Below are 12,646 nucleotides of genomic sequence, written 5' to 3' on the forward strand. Positions count from 1 at the left end.
GGGGGACCATGCCCATAAATGCATTATCAGAAAGAAGCAATGTTTTGAGGTGGGAAACTTACCAGCATCTGTTCAAAGAGTACTAGAACTTGCTCGTCTGAGACATCTTGCAACGACTGTGCTGTGGGATCATCCCCATATGATGCAGAAGAATTTCTATGAGCAGAATTGGGCTTTTCCTTCTCCTTCTTAATTCTCATGCTGGTAAGTCGCTCCAGCTGAGAAAGAGAAAAAAGTATTAGCAACGATCCATTTTCATTTACACAACAAACCACATGTCAGAGAGCCAACCCTCTAACCTCTTATACATGTGTGATTCCTCTGGCTGGTGGGCAGTTCAAGCCTATTCTGACATGAAAAGAAGAAACCAGTCTTCTTTGTATCTAATTTAGTATACTGACTGTACTCTCATCTTCATCCAAAGATAAGAGGATTGAAGAATTAAGATTGAAACCTCTCTACAAGAGAAAAATGTTCTTGGGCTCCCCTGCCTTTTCTAAGCCCTCCAGCAGCACAGAACTGAAAGCATCTCATGTACACAGCTATCTCAGTAAAATGCCCTTTGTTTCCCTCTAGCTTTCCAATAATAAATCTGGCCAGGCCCTCAGAGATCCCTTCCTTTGAGAGATAAGTGTGACTGCAGATTTTAATAGATGTAAGTGATATACTTGTAGAATAAACAAATAAATGCCTTAAAACAAGGAACCATTCCTTTATCTCTCTTCTGTACACGCCACAGCACTTGTGTTATGTAGGCAGCAAAAGTTCAGTACATAGTCTTCAAAATCCCCTTTGCAAAGCATACATGGTACTTCAGGGGTACATATGCCATCTCTTTGCCAATGAAATGCTCATGAACCATTCCTCAAACCTCAAGTACACATGCTCAAATCAAAAAGAGTCACTGATAAGCTGCAGCTTATCAGCTCTCTGTTTGAAAATTACAGTAAATATCTGCAAGCATTGTGAGCTTCAAGTGATGTGAGTGGCAAACCGCAAGTTAGCTTGGAGTTTAAAGAACATGCCTGACCTTGGAAACCAATGAATGTGCCAGGGAAATGCATGCAATAGGCCAAACACAGAGCAAAGAGTTAGGAAAAATCCTTGGGGTGCTCTGAGAGTAGAACCTATACCATCATTACAAGTTGAAGTCAAAGTTATAGCAACTGGTAAATATCATAGGGTAGGAAATGAGCTAGAACATGCACATGCTGAACAAAATTTCCTTACCTCATCTGCCATGAGCCGCTTCAGAGTCTAGGACACAGGAAAAAGGAGGGAGAAAAAAAGATCAGAGACATGCCAGGAAACCTCCCAAACACCGGATGGGTTGGGGCAAAAAAAGAAGGAAAATGAGTTGAAAGGATCTAAGCTACTTCCCACAAGCTAAAAGATTTCTGCTGAAGTATTCCTTAGCACAGTCCCGCAGGTAAGGGGCAGGAAGAGTTTTAAGGGCATTAACATATGGCTCTTTGAAGAAAAAGGAAAAAAAAAAGAATAGAGATCTGAAAAGACTGAATCCAGTGACCAATAAACCTATGAAACGTGCTCAATTTCATTAGTAAACAAGGAAAAGCAAACTAAAACCACAATGAGACATCATCTTGCACTCTCCAAAACTGTGGTAAAAATGTTCATGTCTGTCTTGTTGCAGAGCGGCGGGAGCTCTCACCAAATTGGTGGCAATGTAAATTGCTACAGCCACTTAAGAAAACAGCATGGCATTATGTAGTAAAGTTAAATATGCACATATACTACAACTCAACACATCGATTTCTATGTATCTACCCTGTGCAAACTTGCACATATGTGGCAGGATGTATATAACAAGGCTGTTCACAGCAACTCTATGCGATCCAAAAGAGAGAACCATCCAAATAGCCATCAAGAGCAGAATGAATAAACTGATATATTGGTACAGTGGGAAACAATTACACAAGGAAAGTGAATGAACCTACAGCTACTCAAAAACATAAAACTGAATGTATTATTTCATTTACATTGAGCGTAAAAATATGCAAAATTATATTATTTAGGATACAAAATTATAAAGGGAATGATTACCACAAATGTCAAAACAGGGTGGGTGGAAGTGTTGTGACTGCACAAGGGGACAAAGGGCTTATGGAGCGCGTACAACAGTCTATTTCTTCACATAGACGATGGTTACATGGGTGTCCTGTATGTTTCATGTTCTCTTCTGTATACATGCTATATGTTACTAAGAAAAAAAGTCTGAATGAGCAAGTGTGGGAAAGCACTAATTCTTCTTTATCCTAATACTTAATTTTAAGCCATATTCTTTTTGCTTAGGAGAGGATAGTGAATACTTCTTGACTAACTTTCCTCAACTAATGAAAAGCTTGTTCTGACCATGCTACAAAGCTATTCTACTAACCTTTTTATGAACAAGAAAAATCGATATCATAATGCCCCTGTTCCCATGTCAGAGTTCAGTTAAATCTGGGAATCTTAACTTTGCCCTCCATGGTCCAGAGGTCAAGCTTCTGCTGAGTGGGCGCTAATCACTCACTTGAAACCATAAGAACCTTGCTCAGCATTAGTGGAATTTAAAGTAACTCGTGCGTGCTGCTTACTGGAGATGGAAGGCAGCAACACCCGAGGAGACTAACAGTTCCTTTCATCACCTCCACCCTAAGTCACACAAACCACAAAACACATCAGTGTGTACAGTGTGATTGTCGTTGTCAAGGTCAAATTTATTTGCTCCTGGAGCAATTGCTTCCAGCACCTTGTCTTCCAAACTCAAATGTGCCCCCAGAACCAAGCAACAGCCCAAACAATTCTGGGATGGATGTGACATAGGTAACAGAACCTGCATCTAATGATTCAGTGCCAGTGGGACTATTCACAGCTGCGGGGAAACCAGCAACCTGTTCTTTCCGCCTACACTCTTTTTCCCCTTCCGTCCCGTCCCACTACCACTACTACCCAAGTTCATGCCATTATTGTCTCCTGCTTGATTTACTGCAACAGCCCCCTAACTGATCTCCCTGCCTTCAGTCCCATCTGCACCACCCTGAATCTATTCTCCACACTAGTATATCCAAGAGTAATCTTTCTAAACCACCAAACTGTCCAGATTAGTTCCCTATTTAAAATCCTTTAACAGCTCCCCACTGCCCTCAGGTCAAAATCCAAATTCCTTAGCATGGCATATAACATTCCTGGCTTCTTTCCTTCGACCCATCTCTTAACCAATCCCCACCTCAAACTCGCATCTTCTGGGCGTCCTGAATTAGCTGCAGGTTAACAAACCGAGGACTCACCAACCCAGACTTTCCCCAGGCTGCTGCTTCCTGCCTAGATTATGCTTTCAAGGCTAACTAACTCCAAGATGCCCTGCAGGATGGCACCTCCTCTAAGTGGACAGGTACCTCTCCTTGTGTTTGCGCAGTACCAGGTCCCTGCCTGCCTCACGGCACTAGTAGTAGTGCATTACAACTGTCTTTTGATTGTCTGCCTCCTCTATCCTTTTCTAGACTCGGTTCCTTCAAGGCAGAGCCTGAGACTTAGTCATTACATCTCCTATGAACAAATACCATAAACTGGGGCTGCTTTCCTAAAATACCAATCCCTGGAGAAGCCCTCAAATCTATTCCACCTCTTCATTATATCAATGAAGAAAGTGAAGTTCAGACAGGTGGAATAAATCACCGAGGTCACATGATTAGGGGCAAGCTGCGTATGGGACTCGTCTCCAGATTTCAAAGCCCCAAACCTTTGCATTCCCCAAATTCTTCTGCCTTGTTCCCATTTAATGCCCTCTAACTCTTGCCTTTAGATACAAAAATAAATATATATTTTAATGAGAAGGAAGATACTAGTTTCCTTTGGTGCATCATTAAAAACAGATTTCATTTTTTAAAAATTATCCATGTTTTAGTGCTCAATTTGAGTAGACAGCAAAAAACATCCATGCAGAATATAAGCTGCATTTCATCAATTAGTCCAACAGAGGGCGGCATCTACCAGCAAAGCGAATCACAAGACAGGCAAAATTCTGTTTCAGAACTCGGAAGAACACCCCAACAGCAAGCTCAATTCAATTACTGAAATGGAACCTGCTGCTACAGTATATTGACGGTGTACTGTTTGCTTGTTTAATACTGTCTGTTTTCTTTACAGATCCTATGTATACGGTGTTTGCAAACAGTAAGCTTTGTTCAGTTTTTTTTTTTTTAAATTGTTATCATTCGTTGTTTTGTGGATTCTCTGAGATACAGAGATCCCTAGATCATGAAAAGTAGAAAGAACTAAAAATAGTGGAGTCCGGGAAGATAAATGCCACTGGAGCTATATTTATGCCTTTCGCTTCAGATGTCCGAGCTTTTTTATAAAGACTCTAATCATCCTACCTCCCTCTAAATGCTTCCCCTCTCACCACTATCCTTGTTCACTGTCAATTCTCTTCTGCCCCCGAGCTTACTCCCTTACTCCCCTAGCCGATCTGCACTAAATACTTCATCTTCCTGTCCATCTTACTGAGTTTTCCACTAAAACTATCACTAAAACCTTCAACTACAAATATCCATCCTGAAGGAAGCAGGAATACTGAATACAATTTCTTTAAATATCAACATCTGCTCATGAATACAGATTAATAGGAACTTCCAGGTAAAAGACGGTAGACTGAAACAAAGCATCTAATTTCTCCCCTTCTTGAAACCCTTCTAAATCTACAGAAAAGGAATTTTTGGAAAGAAAAACATAATGGAAAGGAGACTACAAGGTTGGGAAGAACAAGAAAAGCACAATTGCAGCCAAATTTTGAAGCTAGGGAAATAAATGGAAGGACTAGTGATAAACCCAAAAGACCTAAGAAAACTGAGTCCAAAATCAGAAGTAGGAAAAGCTAATAACCAATCCAAATCATACTTAAGGATCCTCAAAGGGCTCAGGAATTAGCGGCACCAGGTATCTATGGAAACGGGGGTTGGGGGTTGGGGGCTAGGCTAAAAATAAGAAGATTGGTTGAAAGCTGTTTAAGCAGTTAGATCTGTAGATCTTTCTGCCTAGGCCTCGTACATGCAATTTGGGAAATTCGCCTCCCTTACTCCAGCAGAAGTCTGGAAGTTTATTCTTAGCTGAGGGTAAAAACAGAGGGTCTCTGGATTGGGGGATGCCAGGCACAGTTGTGGGTAGGAATCCTATACAAAAATTTTTAAAAACTTATCAATGTATACTATATGCTGAGAAACACAGCATCTTCTCCCTACTAGTTTCTCAAAACCCCAGCAGCCTGGCTCTTATTCTTGAGTCAGAAGTTTGGAAGTCTTATCTGGGGAAGAAAAAAACATCTAAAGCCACTGATAATAATAGTCCAAGTAGATCACCCTAGAGCTCTGCAGTCCAATATGGTACCACTTGTCACATGTAACTACTGAGCACTTCTAATGTGGCTAGTGTGACTGAGGAAGGAATTTTTAATTTTAACAAAATTTAAATTTAAAAACTAATATTTTTCCCCCTTTCTTCTGCCTCCCCCCGCCCCGCTCTGGTTCAAGCCGTTGTTTCTCAGTCTAGTTATGTAGGACACAGCTCCCTGGCCCACGCTGGTGGTAGGAGCCTTCTGCTCCCCCAGGCTGGGGCAGCCGGTTGCCAGTTATCCATCTCAGCAGCTCACAGCAGCTCTTCCCGGACAGTAACCCACCTCTAGGGAGAGCTGTTGTTCACAACCTTAGCTGTAGAGGGCGTAGAGCTCAATGGCACACGTGGGAATTGAACCAGCGGCCTTTGGAGTAAGGAGCACGGCGCTCCAACCACCGGAATCACTGAGCCGGCCCCCTAATATTTTATTGTTATATTGTTAAACTTAAGTATGTTTGGTACACCCTGGGTATGTGAATCTACTTATCACTTGTAAATTTTATTAAGTCTAAATACACATCAAGTATTTTTCATGAAAATTTAGCATCTGAATTGAGACGTACCATAAATGTAAATAAACACTGGAGTTCAGTAACTTAATATAAAAAACAATGTAAAATATTAATAATTTTTATACTTCTTACATATTGAAACAATAGATATATTGTATTAAAAATTATATTATTAAAATTAATTTCATGCTTCTTTTCACTTTTTGTCTTTTTCTGTGGCTACTAGAAAATACAAAATTACACGTGACTCACTTTATATTTCTATTGGACAGGGCTGTCCTACAGTAAAACACACAGACAACAAAACCTAGCCATGTATCCAGAGCTTCTAATCAGTTTCTTAAACATTCTTAAACATTAGCAGACAACCCAGGATTATCAGATATCTGAGGAAAATTACTAATATAAGAGGCGAAAAAAAGCAATTTGTCATATAGAGACTATGCAAGGAGATGAAAGATTTAAAAAATCATTAATATCCACAAGAGAGAACGTAATGCCATTTTAAAAAGAAATGTTTAGAGGAAAAAGAATCCTTAGAAGTTGAAAGTATAAGAACAGAAATTCAAGAGAAAGCTCAATAGAAGCACTGGAAGATAAGAATTGAAGAAACCTCCTTAAAAGTAGAGCAAAAGATGGAGAAAGAAAAACAAGAGAGAAAATATAAGAAAATGGGAAGATCAGTTTGGGAGGTAAAATATCCACATATTTTATCCACACAGGAGAACACAGAGGAGCAAGTTATCAAAGAAATAATTCAAGAATACTTCCCAGTACTGGAGGATGAGTCTGTAGTACAAATGACAAAAATAGATCACACAGAGTACATATCATGATGACATTTCAAAATACTGGGAATACAAACAAAATTCCACAAGATTCAAAGGAAGAAAGGAAAAGTGATCATATACAAAGGAATCAAAGCAGTTTTGGATTTTTAAACAATATATCAAAATCTAGATGACAATGGAACAAGGTCTTTAATATCTGAAGAAAAATAATTTCCAACCTAGAAAAATATACCCAACCAAACTATCAATCAAACATGAGTTCAGAATAGACATTTTCAGACATTTAAGCTTTCAAAAAATGTATCCCCGTGTACCTCAGGAAGCTATTGTAAGATATGCTCCACCAACATGAGGGAACAAAACAAACCAAGAAAGTGGAAGACTTGAAATACAAGAAACAGGAGATCTAACACACGGAAGAAGTAAAGGAAATCCTTAGGACAAAAATGACTGCGTTTTTGTTTGCCAGACAGCACAATTAAAATGGAACCATGAGATGTGAGCCAGGTACTCGAAGACTGTCATCACCATCATCCACTTTTGTTCTGGCTTTTTAAACTGACAATATCTGGTGAACCTGACCCAGATTCTTGGCTTGTTTGAACCGTATGTTAACAGTTTCTTCCCTTCTTTCCTTGCTCTGCTGTCTGGACTGTCAAGGACACTCATTCTACCCTACAGAATTCTTCTACTTTGACTTATTCAGGAGAGCAGCTAAAGGTTGGCCGTGGTGAGCTTAGAAGCAGAAAATAAAGCTGTACTCCCCCAATCACTTTCCTGTTGGATGTCTAGTATTTGGCTCTCACGGCAGCCTTGCCAGATGCTCAACTGTGATGAGCCCTATGTTCCCCAGGTCCCTATGGACCACTGATATCCTCAGAAGAGACCCTTGTTAACACTCAGAGAGTCTCAAGTTGAACTATGACTCCCAAGATAGTATTTGGGGGGCCGGCCCGGTGGCTCAGGCAGTTAGAGCTCCATGCTCCTAACTCTGAAGGCTGTCGGTTCGATTCCCACATGGGCCAGTGGGCTCTAAACCACAATGTTGCCGGTTCAAGTCCTCGAGTCCCGCAAGGGATGGTGGGCTCCGTCCCCTGCAACTAGCAATGTCAACTGGACCTGGAGCTGAGCTGCACCCTCCACAACTAAGACTGAAAGGACAACTTGAAGCTGAACGGCACCCTCCACAACTAAGACTGAAAGGACAACTACTTGACTTCGAAAAAAGTCCTGGAAGTACACACTGTTCCCCAATAAAGTCCTGTTAAAAAAAAAAAAAAGATAGTATTTGGTTTATCTTTTTATCTACCTAACAGTGGCAATATTGTCATTTATACACAGTCTAGATTTTACATGCAAACAATTATGGATAGAAGCAGAAAATATTTTATTTTAAAAAGGGGTAGAACAACATTTATTCCACAGGAATTTTTTATTCAATAGAATTAGATGAGTAAATAAATTTCTAAAGGTCATTAGCTAGTACAGGAAAAGAGCTTAACAAAATTGCATTTATTAAAAAATGAGCTTCATATTCTCCAAAATATTCTCAGTATTATCAAATCTTACTTAAATTAAATCGCTCAATGGTACACTGCATCAAAAGTAACAGCATCAAAAATAAATATACTTGGCTGGATATGCTCTGCATTAAGACCATCAATCAACATAAAAATAAAAGGCTGTCCCCTCAACTCGCCTTCCAGAGAGTAATTCAAGGCTCTGATTCAGTCACCACATCCTAATGTAATATGTGGTGAGATAAATCTTTTGGTTACCATTTACAGGAAATAAGAAACTTCCTAGACACTTAGTTTGGTTTCTATAAGAAAACAAAAATTAAAAAGTCAAAAGATCCCAAGGCATGCCCTGTGAGGCCAAACTAATTAAATGACTTAATGAGCTTGAAATATGCCCTGATCAATTATTATCATAATAAATGCATATGAACTATAAGACTTCCTTTCCATAACTGGATTTATTGCAGTGGTGATGGTGGTGTACCTATTAATACTTCAACTTTTAAAAGTGGCCCGATGAGACCACTTTTTAAATTTAGAACTCTGGCAGTATTTTGGACAGAGGCGCCCTCTGTTTGCCTAGTAAAGAACTGGACCTATTATAAACTCAAGGATATAAGAAAATTCATCCAAGGGACTGATTCACCTCTATCTAATTCCCTGAATCTTTAACTTTTCCCTCCGGTCAGAAAAAGGGCATAGAATTCTCAGACAATTAAGGATGATCTCTTTGCACAGGATACTTATGTAGCCAAACAAAAGCTAATTAGATAGTGTCCTTAGCAGCAGAGAAATTAGCAAGGATCTAATAAGAGAATATGATTAAACATTACTCTGAACACAATACGTTACATAGCAAAAAGTGTTTCTAGTAATTCCTACCACTGTGCTTCACAAGATAATCATGGACAATAATTGACCCAATAATATTACCCTTGTGCTAGCCATGAACCATATGGCTCGCCCACGAGTAACAAACCTACAACTACAAGCCTCTCTCTCAGTACTTTTTAAAGACTTTGTTCAGGCTAACTTATACAGGATAACTACAGCTATATCTGAACTCTTGGCTAAGTGAATACCACCTGAACACCACGAATGAATGGCACATGGCTCCTACTCTGTGATGAGTCTGGGAGGTCCAGGATCCCTGAGAACTATAGGTTTTCTTACAACACCTATAATCACAATGCAATTCACTGGCTGCCTCACTATACTCAATTCCTACCTCTCCCTCTGCTGACATCCGCCCTTGCTCATGGGCTAATTCAGCGAGAGGGAAATGTTTAGTGTGGGAGGTAAAATTCTAAGACGTCCCCCAAGGTTTCTAGGCTGATATACACACCCTATATAATTACCACAACTATAAATATGATAGGCTATCACTCCTATGATTAACTTATGTTCTTTGGCACAATTGACTTTTAAGAAAGGGAAATTTTCCGCGTGGGCCTGACCCAATCACATGAGCCCTTTAAAACTGGGCGGAGTGGTGAGAGACACAAGGAGTCAGCAGTGTGCCATTTCTGGCTTGAGCATGAAGGGGGCCAAACGTCAACGATTGCAGGCAGCCTTCAGGAGCTGAGAGCCACAACTCAGGCCTGCAATTGCAAGGAATTGAATTCTGCCAACAACCTGAATGAGTCTGGAAGCAGATTTCCCCCCAGCACCTGCTGATGAGAACTGGCCTAGCTGACACCTTGATTTCAGCCCTGTGATACTGAGAACCCAGCCTCGCTGTCCATGCTGGACTTTTGACCAATGGAACTGTAAGCTAATAAGTGGGTGTTGTTTTAAGCTGTTGAGTGTGTCACATAGCAGCAGGAAACTAATATGTTAATAAGCAAACTGACAAAATCTAGAATTAATCTAGAACTCTGGCTCAAGGGAAAAGACCATGAGTCCTGGTTTTATTCCTGGCACCCTAAAAAACTGCAAGTATGATTTTTGAGCAAATCACTTTAATTCTTCATGCTTCAGTGCCCCTATTTATTAAAAAAACAAAACCAGACACACACCTCTTGGGACCACTGAGATCATAAAATGGAATGGTGAAAGCTCATTCTGCAAAGTCAATTGTGCCTGATGACTGAATGAGTTGACAATGCACTCCAAAAACATGGCAGAAAAAAAGGCTATTCCTCACCTATAAACTACACACTTAGCCATAGCCAATCATTTCGCAAAAAGAACTAAAGAACTTACCCAAGCCAGGCTCTAAATATTTTATATTAGATCCCTCTTCAGACCATTGATTGTAGCTGTTTCTGTGGACCAGACTGTAAGTTATTTGGGAGCAGGAACCCATGTCTTGCTCATTTGATATGCCCAATATTTAATAAATATTTTGAAAATTAGCATCAGTATAGGTTTAGGAGCCTCATCCTAAGCACAATATATTCATTCACTCATTACTCTATTCAAATTGAGCAAACTGAGGAAAAGTGTGAAGATTTATCACAGTACAGTGTGACTGTCACAGACAGCTCAGTAAGCTATCAGCCCAAACCTTCAGAAGCAACGTCTTCCCCTATGAATGAGAGCAAGGGCTCCTGATTGGTGCTTCAGCCCAAATGACATATTTGTTAGTTGTCCAATTAGGGGACACATGTCACCTAGGGAGTCTTCCACCTCCTTTGAAAAGCAATGAACCCTCAGTAATGACACAGGTTACTTACGGTAAAAATGGGACATGTCACTGCAGCCAACGACAATTTTCTTTCAAATCCTAATCTACCCAGGAAGCATCAGGTAAGGTACCTGTCATTCAGAATCACACAGAACAGAGAGTAGGGTGTGGCTCTGACTCATTTATTCATTCTATCACAGGACATTCAGGTCCTTAGGACAGTGAGGCAATGGAGGGTCTTAACATGGACTTGAAATCAATCACCAGTGAGTCCTACTCCAGCTTTGCCACAAAACACGCCACATTTCCACTAAAGGACAGTAAAGACAAGGTAAGCTTTTCTTTTTATCCACCACACTTTCAGTCTTCCTATCTGTACCACTATGTTGTCTCATAGGACTCGTGTGAAGAATAAATAATAAAATGGACATAAAGCACTTTGTTTTGCAAAGTGCTGTGTAAAAGGTAAATAATATATGAGGACACAACCAATAAAACTTGCTGGCCTCCCTTCAATTCCCACTGCTTATATAGAAGTCAATTAGAACTAGAGAGAAGGAAATAATGGATACCTTCAAATGTAGAGAACGTTCTCTTCCATTTTCAAGGAATGGCCCAAGGATAACATGGAATGAGTCAGTATGTCATCTACCATTTACAGAGAAACAAGATAGATTCTGACATTACTACTTATTGGTGCCAAGAACCTTAACAGGAGTTCTGCAGAACTGAAGCAACCACTTCAAAAAACAAAATAAAAAAATGAGTATGTCAGGGGAAAGCAAGTCTAAGAGAGGAGCACAAGATGATCAGGAATTGAAAAGTATGAACTAGAAAGCCAATCTGATATTATAAAGTTAAATGTGTTTAAGGCTAAGAAAACTGAAGATTATCTAGCAGTCCCCAGAAATGGAGACAGCACACTCATGTTCTCCATGATCACGAAGGAAAACGTGCTAAAGGAGTAAGTAAGGCTCTCGCGGTTAATCCATTTAATTCTACGCTGCCCCGGCAACCCCACAGCTAAACTCAGTATTGGAGTTAAACTTGTTAGAATTCGTACAAGAGACAATAAAGGGAACACAGTAGAGGAGAGTCAAAGATCTTCTATTCCTCATTAAAAGAGTTCTTTTGATCTACTCCTACCTTCCAGAATCAGTATCTTTTTTTCCTGATACCACTCAGGGAGCCCTGAAAGATTCCAGACAGTGATACATGTCAAGCACAAGTTAGAAATGCCCTATAAGGAGCATTAGGTACCTGGAATCCATTTCCTGTTTTAATAATTCACCTATAAACTTGAAACAATTTACTTATAAATTCAGTGCAACAAATTCAATTTTCCTCACAACTGTCTAAAACTGTTGGTGAGAGTCTGCTTTCCAAACAGACCACATTTCCTGGCCGTATTTAATATGAGGGAAAAACCATCTGAATATTAGGATCCAATCCTCTAACAGACAGGTCCAAAATATGTTCTAATAATTCTCTAGCAGTCTAAGAAGGCAAGTCTCTCGCGGGAACTTTTTGCCTACAGCTTAGTTCATCTTGAAGCCCTGGGTCTGGCATAGCCATGTGCATCCTAGATAGCTGATAGCCTAGAGGGAAGAAGGCAAGTCCACTCAGGTTTCACTATTCCAGCTCAGCAGAACAGGTGGAAACCAGGCAGGGAACACTGCATTCCTCAAACAAACTGCCAGCCCCTTCTCGTACTATAAAGCACTCCTGGGCTGAGAACACAAGCTGCTAACAGAGAAAGCGTTCAGATTCTGGAAGTCCCAGTTTCCCATCAGGTCTCACAAA

At 40.1% G+C, this 12,646-nt stretch overlaps 1 protein-coding gene across 2 annotated transcripts in view; it reads right to left on the reverse strand.

Moving 5' to 3' along the window:
• DIAPH1 (diaphanous related formin 1) overlaps positions 1–12,646 on the reverse strand; it is an 86,977-nt gene that overhangs the window by 62,488 nt on the left and 11,843 nt on the right. The window contains exons 2-3 of one of the 2 annotated variants that reach the window (XM_033096109.1): positions 1,231–1,257; positions 63–218 (exon numbers count right to left, since the gene is read on the reverse strand). In XM_033096109.1, coding sequence (XP_032952000.1) covers positions 63–218; positions 1,231–1,257 — 183 coding nt within the window. The remainder of the gene's footprint in view (positions 1–62; positions 219–1,230; positions 1,258–12,646) is intronic. The other variant, XM_033096110.1, reaches the window with a different exon arrangement.

Source organism: Rhinolophus ferrumequinum, chromosome 24, assembly GCF_004115265.2.
Source record: "Rhinolophus ferrumequinum isolate MPI-CBG mRhiFer1 chromosome 24, mRhiFer1_v1.p, whole genome shotgun sequence".
Classification (NCBI taxonomy): Eukaryota; Metazoa; Chordata; class Mammalia; order Chiroptera; family Rhinolophidae; genus Rhinolophus; species Rhinolophus ferrumequinum.